Raw genomic sequence first — 13615 nt, forward strand, 5'->3', positions numbered from 1 at the left:
TGACGCAACTGGGAGTTGAGGCAATCGGTTTTTGTAGAATTTGCTCTTAATTGTCTTGTGAATTTTTCTGTTTATGGTGTGTGTGTATGTGTGTAGTGTTTTTAAGTGTGGCCGGTAGCCATAGTAAATTCTGGGTATGGTTTACATACCTGGCCAGTAAATAAATAAATAAATAAATAAATAAATAAATAAATAAATAAAAATAAAAATAAAAATAAAAATAAAAAAATAAAAAATAAAAATAAAAATAAAAATAAAAATAAAAATAAAAATAAAAATAAAAATAAAAATAAAAATAAAAATAAAAATAATAATAATAATAATAATAATAATAATAATAATAATAATAATAATAATAATAATAATAATAATAATAATAATAATAATAATAATAATATACAAATAGAAAAAGGCTCAAATGAATAACATACTGAAAATGATGAGCATCATCAAAACACATTAAAAGCAGTAAATAATCCATTAAAAACCCTATTCATACAGCCAGCCATTAAGGGAAAGCCTGCCTGAAGAGAAAGGTCTTTTACCTGCTTGCAGAAGGACAGCAAAGATGGGGCCGGTCTGGCCTCCTGTGTGAGGGAGTTCCAAAGTCTAGAGAAGGCCCTCTCCCATGTACCCACTAAACGCACCTGTGAAGGTAGCAGACTGAGAAAAGCCTCTTTTGATGGCCTTTACACTTGAGCAGGCTCATACAGGGAGACGCAGTCCTGGAGATAGCTTGGGGCCGAGCCACTTAGGGCGTTACAGGCGAGAACCAATACTTTGAATTCTGCCCAGAAATGAATCAGCAGGTTGGTGGACAGATATTTGCTAATGATAATAATATGTTCCTAACCCCAAATCAACCACTTTTTATCATCCTGTTTTCTTGAAGAAAGCTATCTTCTCTTATGGTGTATTAAAAGTCTCTCTTTTTAAAATTCCAAACAGTAAATACTAAAGATAATTTTAAAATAATAGCAATTGGACTCTATTATAAGTTTACCAAATATTTTAAAACTATCTTAGACAATTTTATAATAACGTGTAAAATAGATATTTAAGCAGTATCACAAAGTATTTCAAACACTTTTGCTAAGGCTTTGTCAAATCCAACCCAGACATTCTTTAGGATTAAAAGGCATAATCAAGCCATTATGAAACCAATGAGCAGCTTGGAGTACAGATGCGGGATTTGTCTTCATTTAAAACGATGAATGCCACTGGCACAGGTGGCCAGTCTGATTACCTCCTGCTCCCGCAACCCGCCGGTTTACATACTTACCACATGGTGTGTGGCGGGCATCATCATCAATGTGCCAATCGCAGCAGTATTCTGGCAGCTGCAGCCCCACCTCCCTGCTCGCCTGGCCACTCTGGCAAGGAGACAGGATAGCAAGTCTCCCTGCTCGGCTGTGGAATGTCCGGGCGAGCAGGGAGTTGGGCCTGCGGCATGCGGGCTACTGCCATGATTAGTCCACTGGCAATGACGTCGGCCATGCGTGCCCCACCCCACATGGTAAGTGGGCCAGCGGTTTCTGGGCTGGTAGGTAATTGGAACAACTATCTGTGCCAGCTGGATTCATCTTTGTAGACAAAGATAAACCCCTATCTCTAGTTTAGACCAACCGAGATGCCAATACTGAAAATGCAGAAATATAGTCAAAGTTCGGTATTTTAGGTGTAGTAAAGTAAATAATACAAATTAGGCCCGTTGACTCAATGAGAATCAATAGTGCAAATTACTACATTAAACAACAGGGTTTTGGCTATTAAATGTAATGAAAATAATAAGAAACAGCAAAGCAGGGCTGAAAGATGCTTCACACACATTGAAACTGTTAGGTGATAGTTTAAATGATGATGATTTTTTTTTTCATTCCTGCAGATTGACCTTTAGTATGTTAAACACAAAGAAAATGAGGACACTTGCGTTGACCATCGAACAATAACTTCAATGAACCAGTTGCTTAAGGCTTCCTTTAAAATACTACATAGCAGAATTTACAAGATGTGTAAAAAAGGGTAAAGTCAGAGAAGGGTGTGGAATCAGAAAAGCACTGTTCTACCTACATATATCTGGGAAGAGATGTCATAACATGAATGTGTATAAATATATTTGCTTTTCTGACTATGAGAAAGCCTTTAACAAGGTCCAGCACATCAAACTAATGGGGTTATTGGTACATAAAGATCCTGAGTCAAGAGATACTTATGTAACTGGCAACTTGGATTAGCAACAGAAAGATATAAATTGAAGGTCAAATGACAGAGAGCATGGATAGACGAAGAAGAGTAGGACAACGTCTCATCATTATTTTTCAATATGTACTTGCAAAATATATTTAGAGAGGGATGTGTTGATTCAAATTGCAATATAAACAATGGAAAGGTTATCAGCATCAGATAAGCAGATGGTACAGTTTTATCAGCTGCGAGTCTAGATGGTCTGCAGAGTTGATTTGATAAAGTCAGTGAAGTAAGCAATGACTATGGACCAATATTCCCTCTAATTTTCCACCAGCACTGAGTGAAAACCTCACCCCACGTGTGCAAAGTTCCAGCCACAAGCAGAACCAAATGAGTGGCAACACTAACTGTAGGTGTGCAGCACCAATACGTATAGCTCTGGGCAGCTGCACACCGATGCAGCTTAGAGAGAACGTTGGTATGAACTATAAATGAATATTAAAGCTCATGGGAATCAGTAAAGCACAAACAACCTAAGAAATTCAGTTAAAGATCTGAAGTAGAGCACACTGAAGAATGTACACTGGTATATAGTGAAATTTTAGCCGGGCAATAAAAGAGAATAGAGAAAGATTGGAACAGCTTCTTTAGGAAGAAAAATATAGTACTGTATATAAGAAAAGAAAATGGTTTTGAGAATGCACATTGTACAGTGCTAATATTCTTGGGTCTACTATATGGGTTGGAATCATGGATGTTAACACTGAATACTGTAAAAAAAGGATTTGAAGTATAATTTATCTGATAAGAATTTTGTGGATTGAGAAGGTGACCTTCTCAATCCACAAAAGCAATCCACATTCAGTTTAAGTGAGTGAATAAAGACCAAGAATAAGAACCACAAAGTGCAGTAAACTAAGATACTTTGGTCATGTAATAAGAAACAAAGGGTACAGATTGTTTCCGCTGATCCTTCAAGAAGTGCAAAAGAAAGCAGAAGACCTTTTTGACTCAAAAACCTTACCAACTAATGCCGGATGAAAGACCACATTATAATTTTAGAGCTCTTGCGACCATAGTCAGAATCGCCCCAGTGATGCCTATCCTCTGGTAGAAGAGGGTTGATAAGAAATAGTTCGCTCTACAGCTGAAATCCTGTTTGCAGCATATGCCCAAGTGTCATTTTCCATCTGTTCCTTCCTGATAAACAACATGCTGCTGCTGGGATTCTTGGGATATATGTGCACAAGCTTGCATGCACCAAGCCATCACACAGCTGCACCCCCAAAAATTGCAGCAGTGGTGGACTGTTTACCAAGAAGGAGCAGAAAAGAAAGTTAAGAACAGGATTTCAGCTTATTTTTACTTTGTAGTAAGGCTTACTTTGGGCTTACTCCACACATATATGCTCAGAATTTCAGACTTAAACAGAATTTTGAACCTGAATGAGGTATTCATGGACAGCTGGAACTACTAAAGGAAGAACAACTCATACCTCAGTGATAGAACTCACAAAAAAAGAATCCAGATGCTTGCTTCCAAATAATTATTTTCTGGGTTAAGTTCAGTTTTAATCTTGTTGAAGTACCTCCCTTGATTTGGATAGATATCTACCCTTGAGGCGAGGTGAGAGCTATGGAGGAGGAATGGATAACTTGTGGGTTTACCCACCCCTAGCTTTGGTACACATTGGCTTCTTGAAAGCCAGAGAAACTATCAAGCAATGTATTTTGAGATGGGCATAGCTCTAGTTCTGCATCATTTGGACTCCAGGAGCTATACCTGAAATATTACCTTTATGGTTAGAATTTATTAAATCCCATAGAACTTTCACCCTAGTCGTTTCAGGGTGTTACCTACCTTCAGGGCTTCTAGAAATAAGATATGACATATCTCTTGTTCCCAGTGCTTCTGCTCCCATTAAATCAGATCCGGTTGAGACTGCTGAATACATTTTATTGAGGAAACGAAAGTTTATATATTGTATTGATTGAATAAATGGTAACTTCAGACATCTAGCATATTGACAATACAGTGTTTAAATAAAACATGGTTCATCGGTGGTTAAGATAATGGATTAAATTACAGTACTGAACTCTAATACAAATTTGTTGAAGTTCAACTTTTTTTAAAGAAGTGTAAGTGCATTTAATAAATAACAACAGTATAGCAACGTTTCTGCAAATGCGCTGTGAATCATTGGCCTTTTGATGATGCAAACATCGGTTCTGTTGCTGGACTTGGAACTGCTGGAAAGCCTTCTGATGTGGACTGGTATTAATTTGTCCTGGTTTTCTCTGCTGATTTCTCTACATCTTTCTAAAAAAATAGCTGCATGAGTAGCAGCAATTGTTAGCTTGGCATGGCACAGAGATGTTTGAAGTCAGGCTTATTCTTTGAAATCTAGAATAGTGAATAAAATTATCAGTTAGTGTATTTCACTTCAGAGGCACCCTTGTAAAATGGATTGGTTCACATAAAATGTTCTCATATCGATGAATGAAATTCTATGAAGCTTGGAATGAGCAATACTACTTCCTCACTACTTTCCTCCACCTTCCATTCCACACAAGCTTTGGTGTGGCAAACAGGGTTTCTGTAAACCAGGACTCTCCCTTCTGTTAACAGTAAAGCCTGATTTAATCATAGTTTACTAATCTAGACATAAGGATTACTTCTAAACAAGACTTTAAAACTACATTGTTCACAGTACACTATGGAGAACGTCAGACACATCCAGTTGATATAGTTTAGGCATCAGGTCATATTTTATTTCAGAAGTGAGCTGAGGGTATTAGATGCTTCCTTTTACAAGCTTTATAAAACAGCAACAAGTCACACTACTTGTAGAAGCAGGATAACATAAGAAATCAAAATAATTAACCAATCTGTTTAATGGGGGGGGGGAACAGATCAGAAGCACAGTTCTATTAATTTCATCATCATGTGGTTTATTCAATGCAAAAAGCATAGACATCTTTATTACATTTTACTGATGACTAGTTTGTTTAAAATAGTACTTTAAAAAAACATTTATTTTCACGCCTCTTATTAGTTGCTAGAACAATCCCATATATTCAGCGTACGTGGATCCAGATAATATAACAACCTTTAGATATTAGAGCAACCTTTAGATATTAGAATAAAATAATATTCCATTTTTATTTTTAAAAATACATTTCTCAGTTCAATATCTGTGCAAGTGAGATTGTATGACTGTAGAGCTAAAGGATATGGCTACTTGGTACAACTATGTGGGTGAGAAAGAGAAAGATGAACAACAGAAATCAGTAGCAACACATAACTGAACAGTTTGTAAGATGAGATCCTAAGCTTTAGAAAAGACACCCTTTCCTGACTTGATGGTTTTGAGTCAACAACTATTGTAGTCTACCCAGAAAAAAGTATCAGGAAGGCAACTCTGAAACTTTGGAAAGAGCCAATAAGAAATGTGCCATTAGAGATCAATGGTGGCAGCCAACACACTGCTGTCTGTAAATCATACTCTTTATTCCAAAGAGAACCATTTAATCAATTAATGATCACTGATTCAACAAATTAATACATTTTTACCACTCAAGGCTAACAATCGCCACCACCATCTATTAATCTCCCAACCCTTAACATTTAATTATAACAAATTAATTTTTACACTTAAACGTAAGGTAAAGGTTCCCCTTGACAATTTTTTTGTCCAGTCGTGTCCGACTCTAGGGGGCGGTGCTCATCCCGCTCTTCAAGCCATAGAGCCAGCGTTTTGTCCGAAGACAATCTTTCCGTGGTCACATGGCCAGTGTGATTTAGACACGGAACGCTGTTTACCTTCCCACCGAGATGGTACCTATTTATCTACTCGTATTTGCATGCTTTCGAACTGCTAGGTTGGTGGGAGCTGGGACAAGCAACGGGTGCTCACTCCGTCGCGTGGATTCGATCTTACGACTGCTTGGTCTTCTGACCCTGCAGCACAGGCTTCTGCGGTTTAGCCCACAGCGCCACCATGTCCCTTAATTTTTACACTTAATAACCCTGTAATAACAGTATGGTATCCTGTATTACAGTGTAGTTGTTTTTGCTCTATCATAAGTATTTGTTTACTTGTGCAAAATGTCTTTGAAATATATAAATTCCAAGCAGGTGGAGAAAAACAAACAACTCTCATACCATCTCAGTAAACTGATCAATACAGGCCAATCGGATGCCCTCAGGAGTTGCTGGACTATCCAGAATAAACATCCTGGGTAATCCTCTTTCTTTACGGGCGGCAGCAACAGCATCCTTTATAGCAAAAAAGACAGAACATCCCAGGAACAAAGCTGGCTCACCAATTGCCTGCAGATGACCATAAACACATATGCATGTGAAATACATAATAATAAGAAAGGTTGATGATTGTAAGTAGTTGCAATGTCATGTGTATGCAGGAAAACAAAGATTACTCTAAAACAAGCTTTTGTCATAAATTATAAAGGAATAACTAGGGAAGGCTAACCTGCTGTCACCCTTCTATAAACCGTAATCTCAGGGAATGTCACAGAAGATAAAAATCTGCCTCAATCATATGTACATGTCGCTTTAATCCTTCCTGAATTTGCAATCATTGCAGACCTAAGTCAGATCTACACATGAGACAAGAGGCATGATTGTGGGTACAGAAAGGATGAAAAGTGACATATAGATCTAGTCCTCTTATTTAAAGCCCCTTAATTTGACTTGCATGGACTTGAAATAAATGAAATGGGGTAAGGATTGGATAGCATAATACTCTGACAGTGTTGGCTGGTCCACAATTAGGGCAATGGTGGCACATGTGGTTCACTGTACCCCCATTAAGCCCCCACCTGGTTTTGCCCACAGTCTGTTGCTGTTCTTTCTACCCCATCAGTCACAAAGGGCATCAGCTGTTGAAACACTTCCATTCCACAGACATGCAAGGAGAGATCCCAGAACTATTTTTAGTGCATTGACCCCCCCCCCACTCAAGATTGGCATGCAGGTCATTTTGAATTTGGCCTACCTGCAGATGTGTTTTTACACCAGTTTATTTGACGTGCTAAATACATAATACACCTTTTATATTCTGTTTGATATTGAGATACGATTACAATATAGCTGAATAAAAATGACTGAAGCATAAAAATATATTCAGTTCTTCCAAATACCTCCAGTAGGATCTTGTGCCTCTCTAGCCACAGTTTAAAAGGTCAGAAAATTTCCCCAAATTCAGCACAGAGCAAGAACAAACTATCTGCGACAGCTGTGCCAGATTTGGTGCCGAACTGAACTCTAGTTTAAAACTTAAATTTTCACCCCTATGGGCTGCCTTGTTTTTAGCATTGCTATGCAGAATGTTGATTGGCTTTCTTGCAGCAATAATCAAGCAAAGGGAGAAACACAGAAGGTCCTTTTTTAGTGGCTGCAAAAATGAATCTACGGTGGGGTGGGTAAAACACAGCCCTCCAAATATTGTTAAGCTGCAAATACTCTTACTGTAGTCCTAGCCAGAATAGACAATGATAAGGAAAGATGGGAATTGTGCTTGTACTCCAACAACATCTGGAGGTCCACACTATGCCAACCCCTGCAATAAGATCTCCTAAAACCTGCTCCCTTCCAGTGTATTGTCTTAACTGGAGAAGCAGTGGAGATACATCAGCATATATTCTTCCAAGAAAATGGGTAATGTGTATCTGTCAAAATTGAGGTCTAATGAATCTTGACATGCAAGGCCTGGAGTTAGGGTTTGGTAATGTGGTGGACACTTCTGCTCACAACACTATGCCATGTAATGTGATAAAATAAAAGCAGATTATGAAGAGCCCCAAAAGGATCTCAGCAAACTGGGGGTATAGGCATAGAAATCGTGAAATTCCATGTAAACAAGTGTGAAGTGATATATAATGGGGCAAAAAGAGAGAGAGAGACAGCTTTCCATATACCTTGGTGGGATCTTAGCTGGCAGCAACTGACTAAAAAGAGTTATTGGGATTGTCATAGAAAACAATTCTGACTTATGGAGACCCTTTTCAGGGTTTTCCAGGGAGAAAATACTCAGAGGTGGTTTACCATTCCCTTCTGGGGAGTGTCCTGGGACTGTGCAGCTTGTCCAAGGCCACATAGGCTGGCTGTACTTACAAGAGGCATGGCGAGGAATCAAACTCCAAACATCTGGCTCCACAACCAGATATCTAAACTACTGAGTTATCCAGCCAGTTCTTTGTCATAGATAGGTTGATGAAAATTTCAACCAAACCATTGTGTGTCTGCTAAAAAACCCCTAAATGTTACATTGGCTATGATAGAAAAGGAATAAACATAAAATAAACATATATACTACCCTTATAAAAAGCCAATGTGCAAATCCATACTTGGAATACAGGTCAATACACCAAAAACTAGATATTGCAGAGTTGAAGAATATCTAGAAAAGGGCAATCAAAATGTTGGTAGGACTGGAGGAATTCACCTATGACAAGACTGCAGTAAGGGGAGACATGAAAGGAATGAAAAGGAGAAAATGGATTGTGGGAACCTTTTGTCCTTCTTTTACATTAAAACTACTGAATTGTGGGAGATATGGACAGATAAAGGAAGTATTTCTTCACCCAGCTGAACTGTGGACTTCATTGACATAAAATGAAGTAATGGCTACCCACCTAAACAGTTTTGAAATGGGATTAGATACAAGGAGTTCTGGTATATTGATGGCAATTAGTCAGGATAACTATTTATAATCTCTTATGTATCAAATGCAATTTGTATGTGGGGCGGGACCCAAAATGGAGAATGAAGTTGACATGCACTTGTGGTGGGGGCTTCACTCAAGGAACTGGCTGGCAACCAATGTTTTCCCTAAAGATTGTACAATCAAGAAAATCCCCCTGAGTTTCCAATCTCAAACAATACAGAAAATAGAGTCCAGATATGCACTTTTGAAATCCTCCTTCTTGTACTGATTTTATAAGCACAAACACAGGGGCACATATGTAATAACAATGCAACTGTTGTCTCTTTGCAGTTGCAGATCAGTGGAACAGGCTTAGAGCTGCAGATGGAACCAAGGTTGTCAAATGTGGGTGACCTTTTCTCCTCCCACAGTTCTCTGTTGTGCACCCAATGTAAATGTAAAGGGTAGCCTTTCAGCCACACTAAAGCTGTTTTTTATAAATGCATGGTAGGTCGAGAAAGCACTGAGATTTTGGTGCAGTGGAGAGGAAGGGTTGGGAAACTGAGGAGCAATCAGACAGTGATAAAGAGTAACATCTGAACAAACTGAAAAGGGTGACTTCTCTAGGAGGGATTCCCCTTTACAGCAATCCTTCTCTCCATGCAGAAATTGCTCCAGACTAGCACCAAAAAAGAGTAGCCGTGCCACGGAGCAGTCAGTCTGGTTCGTGATCTCCTTTGTGTCAGGTGATTTCTCTAAAATATCTCACACTAGACTGTTCCACAAGCAGTCCAAAATGCAACTTATTTTTCCATCTGATCACACCCTAAAATTAAGAATGCATATGTAAAAGTGCATTGAGATTGTTGTTAACTGAAAACTGAGGGTTTTTTAAAATATTTACCTTGGATGAGTAAATTGCATTGATATTTTGAGATGAAGAAAGCAAAGAGACGTAAAATTGTTCTGGGATATCGCAGACAGCGGGGATTTTATATTGGTTTGGGCCATAGGTCTTCAAAAGTCCTTCAGGAGAATATTTTAATACCTCCATTGTATAAAGTCCAAGGCCTTGTACAAAAGCACCTTCAATCTGAGAAGATAATTATATACATATCAGAATTATTTCCAAATAAAGTGTTAATGTGCCAAGATGAAACAAATTGTTTTATGTTCAACATCCAAGGAATGTGTTGGCAAATTCCTTGGATTTAGATGTTTTTGAGAGCATGAAATACGTGTTCATAAAAATAGATTATTTCAATGGGAGCATGGAATCCTTATTTATTAAAAAATAGATATCTTGAAGAAGATATCACTTCTAAGAAATGGTTCACAACACTGTTGTGTAAATCCCATTTGCCATTTAAAAACAATTGTATAGTATCACATTTTCATTTTGCTGAAGTTTAATAAGATTGAATGGCCATGTAGATGTGACATTGATCACATTATTTTTGCACATGGGGTACAATTCCTTGGAAGTAGTGAATCTAAGCTCTCCACCTATCTCAGCTAGATCAAGACCGTAATGGGGGAAAAGGATAGATTGAACACTTTAGTATCCCTGTAGCCCCAATCTTGGGGCACACCAGCTATTCACAATGAGACAACCATGTACCAAGCACAAGTATCAGAAAAGTGGGATACAAGTGGAAGGAAGGAATTGTGCTCAGGTTCAAGTGTGTACAATATATGTACAAAAAGCAAGGACCTGAACTAATCAAAATAACTACACACATGGTCAATACATGTTTCCATTTCACACTTATGTATAACCTTATATATCCATAGTAAATATACTGCAGGTTTAAGATTGAAAAATATCAGCAATACTTCAGAGCAAACTATCAGGCAGTTATAAATGGCTGATACATACCTGTCCTATATCTATAGCTGGATTAATGCTGCAACCAACATCCATAACTATGTCAGTCCTAATATTCTGTTTATTTCGAAAGAGATAATTGCATGAGGTCATTGGTCATTGAAAAATATGAAACATTGCATAAACTTATACTGATATAGGTAACAACTGGAGTCTAGTTCATCCATATATTTAAAAAACATGTGGCAATAAAGACAGATACATCTACAATGTGTATCTGGTTCATAGAATCATAGAATACTTGAGTTGGAAGAGGCCTATAAGTCATTTTCTAGCTAGACAACTATAGGAGGACATTAGGAAGAAATACAGGGACAAATATTAAACAAGATCAGTTGCCACATTATTGCTGTCATTTGGAATTACCGTATTTTTCGCACCATAAGACACACTTTTTCCCCACAAAACAGGGGGGTGGAAAGTCTGTGCGTCTTATGGAGCGAAGAAAACAGATTATATTTTCCTGTTTTCTTCTACTAAAAAATTGGTGCGTCTTATGGAAAGGTGCGTCTTACGGAGCGAAAAATACGTAACTTCAAGCTTGCTAGGTGGGGGCAAGAATCACAGAATCATTGAGCTGGGATGGCCATTGAGTCCAAACCCCTGCTCAAGGCAGGAATCGAAATCAAAGCAGATCTGACAAAGGGTTGTCCAATTTTCTCCTGAATGCCTCTAGCGCTGGAGCGCTCACCACCTCCCAAAGTAATTGGTTCCATTGTTGTATAACAGTTACGATTTCCCTCCTCCTGATATTCAGCATAATCTGGCTTCCTGAAGCTTCAGTCCATTATTATGTGTCCTGCATCTAGGATGGGATCATGGGAAAAATTGTCCCTGTAACTATTCCCAAGATATTAGTGCAAGAGTTGTTTTTTTTGATTATACTATATAGTGATTTACTCTAGAACTATGTGGGATATGTGGATTGTTAGATGGTATTGGACTGCAAGTCTCATCAGCCCCTAGCTGCCACAGCCAATGGTGAAGGGTTATGTGAGCTGCCATCTACTAACATTTGGAGATTAACATATTCTGCCTTGCTGCAGAAGATCCTTTAAAAAGAAGGACTCTCTTTTTTTAAAAAGGGAGATCTCATATAAGTGGAGATTGCAAGAAATGGAACACAAGACTTAATTGGTAGGATGTAAGCAGTCTTTCAGTACTTTTAAGTTCACATCTGAATCACCAAATGGAGTCTCAACACTTAAGACAGGACAGTGATATGTTTACCTTATGGTCTCCTGTTAAACAGTCTATTTCAACCTCTGAACAAGCAGCTCCGAAAACAGAATATTCATATGGCCGGCCTTCTCCCTTTTCCCAATCCATGTTTGTTTTATAGCCTCTGATGGAAAAAAGTGCAAATCATGTTAAAATTCTGACCATATGGTATTATAAATGAATATTAAACAAACATTCATCATTAAGTCTTGCTTGAACAGGTATAATACAAGTACATTTTATATATTTGTAGCAGCAGTGGGAGCCTTCAGTGAAACATTTTCCTTCAGTCACTGTTTAAATTCAACTCCAGATAAATCATGAAAGGCATTGTGGCTGTAATTATTTGTGAGGTAATTTTATGCTAAATGATACGTGGAAGCAGTGCTTTAATGGAAGACCAAGCAGGATGATGTATCTCCTTGATATATGACTACATACCCAAGTTCTCTTTTCTTGTCTGTCAGAACTGGCATGGGATAAGGCCATTTAATAATCCCATTTATAGAGATAACAAGTTGCATTTGGATCACTCTGGTGGGAATGCTACTGGCGCATTATCGGTTGTGGTGACTGTCAGACATTAAAGGGTCCTCTACCATCCCAAGACTCCCAACGTCTTCCTCAAGTTGAAAGGGATCCTTTGAGAGCTTTGAGAGAGGGGATTAAAAAACTTCTAATGGAGGACAGAAGGCGATGGTTGATGACATCACCAGCCTTGCATGTGTGGAGCTGTGCCAGAGGATTCTGGCCTCATTCTTATAGACAAGTTCTAAGCCACAGGTCATTATTCTATCAAAATTGTTTCTTTACTTAAGTTTTCCTGAAGCAGCTGCCATGGAATACCCTCAAAGTATGTTTTAAGTCCCATCCCCATAATTCTTCCTAGCAAGATCTTCCGTTTAACTAAATTGTAATCCATAAAGGAGGGGGAAAATGCAAGTTAGATGTCCTGCAGCATAATTGCTGAGAGAATACACTCCCTTCAAATTTTATATAATCTGGTGGTTGTCCTCCATCCTCCTAGATTTTGGTGAGAGCCTCTGTTTCACTTTTTTTATATAGCTGTGATACCAACCACATATTTTGATACAACTGGATTTCCTTTGGGTTTATAGTGTATTTAACTTCAGGTGTTCACCACCAGACAAAAATAAACAGGAAATGTGGAGAAGCATGTCATGTAGAGATTATAGAGAAAAGGATCCTCCTTCGACTACCACTGCTCTTTGCTGACAGATGCACAAGCTTTAGGCACTCTTAGCTGCAATATCACATACATTGCGTAAAAGGCAGTAATGGAAATTTCTGTTCAAATGGTTCACATTTTCCACTAAAAAAATTGTAAGCATAGACAACTGAATGTACCTGAAGTAGCCAGTAGCTGAAAGACTAATACTTTGACGAAAAGCTTCTCTAATCTGTAAAGGAAATGTAAATATGTTGTATCATACTTCCAAGTAATTTCTATGGCCTTAGAATGCAGCATTTTTGGACATAATTGTAATACTGTTTTCTTGACACAATTGTAATAAGATTACATTTTCAGTTTATTTAAAAAAAGCCACAAATAAGTCGCAATAGTGAAAAGCATTCTACACACAATCTGCAGTTCTTGCTGATTTCAGTGGAATTCAATTCACTGTGTGCCT

At 38.0% G+C, this 13615-nt stretch overlaps 1 protein-coding gene across 2 annotated transcripts in view; it reads right to left on the reverse strand.

Moving 5' to 3' along the window:
* Nucleotides 1–4126: 4126 nt before the first annotated feature.
* The window catches only part of LOC110079891 (aldehyde oxidase), a 59951-nt gene continuing 50462 nt past the window's right edge, over nt 4127–13615 (reverse strand). For both annotated transcript variants that reach the window (XM_072979049.2, XM_078379913.1), the window contains exons 28-33: nt 13332–13384; nt 11973–12087; nt 10734–10799; nt 9759–9947; nt 6352–6519; nt 4127–4590 (exon numbers count right to left, since the gene is read on the reverse strand). In XM_072979049.2, the coding sequence (XP_072835150.2) occupies nt 4540–4590; nt 6352–6519; nt 9759–9947; nt 10734–10799; nt 11973–12087; nt 13332–13384 (642 nt within the window). In that variant the 3' untranslated portion in view covers nt 4127–4539. The remainder of the gene's footprint in view (nt 4591–6351; nt 6520–9758; nt 9948–10733; nt 10800–11972; nt 12088–13331; nt 13385–13615) is intronic.

Source organism: Pogona vitticeps, chromosome 1, assembly GCF_051106095.1.
Source record: "Pogona vitticeps strain Pit_001003342236 chromosome 1, PviZW2.1, whole genome shotgun sequence".
In the NCBI taxonomy this organism is placed as follows: Eukaryota; Metazoa; Chordata; class Lepidosauria; order Squamata; family Agamidae; genus Pogona; species Pogona vitticeps.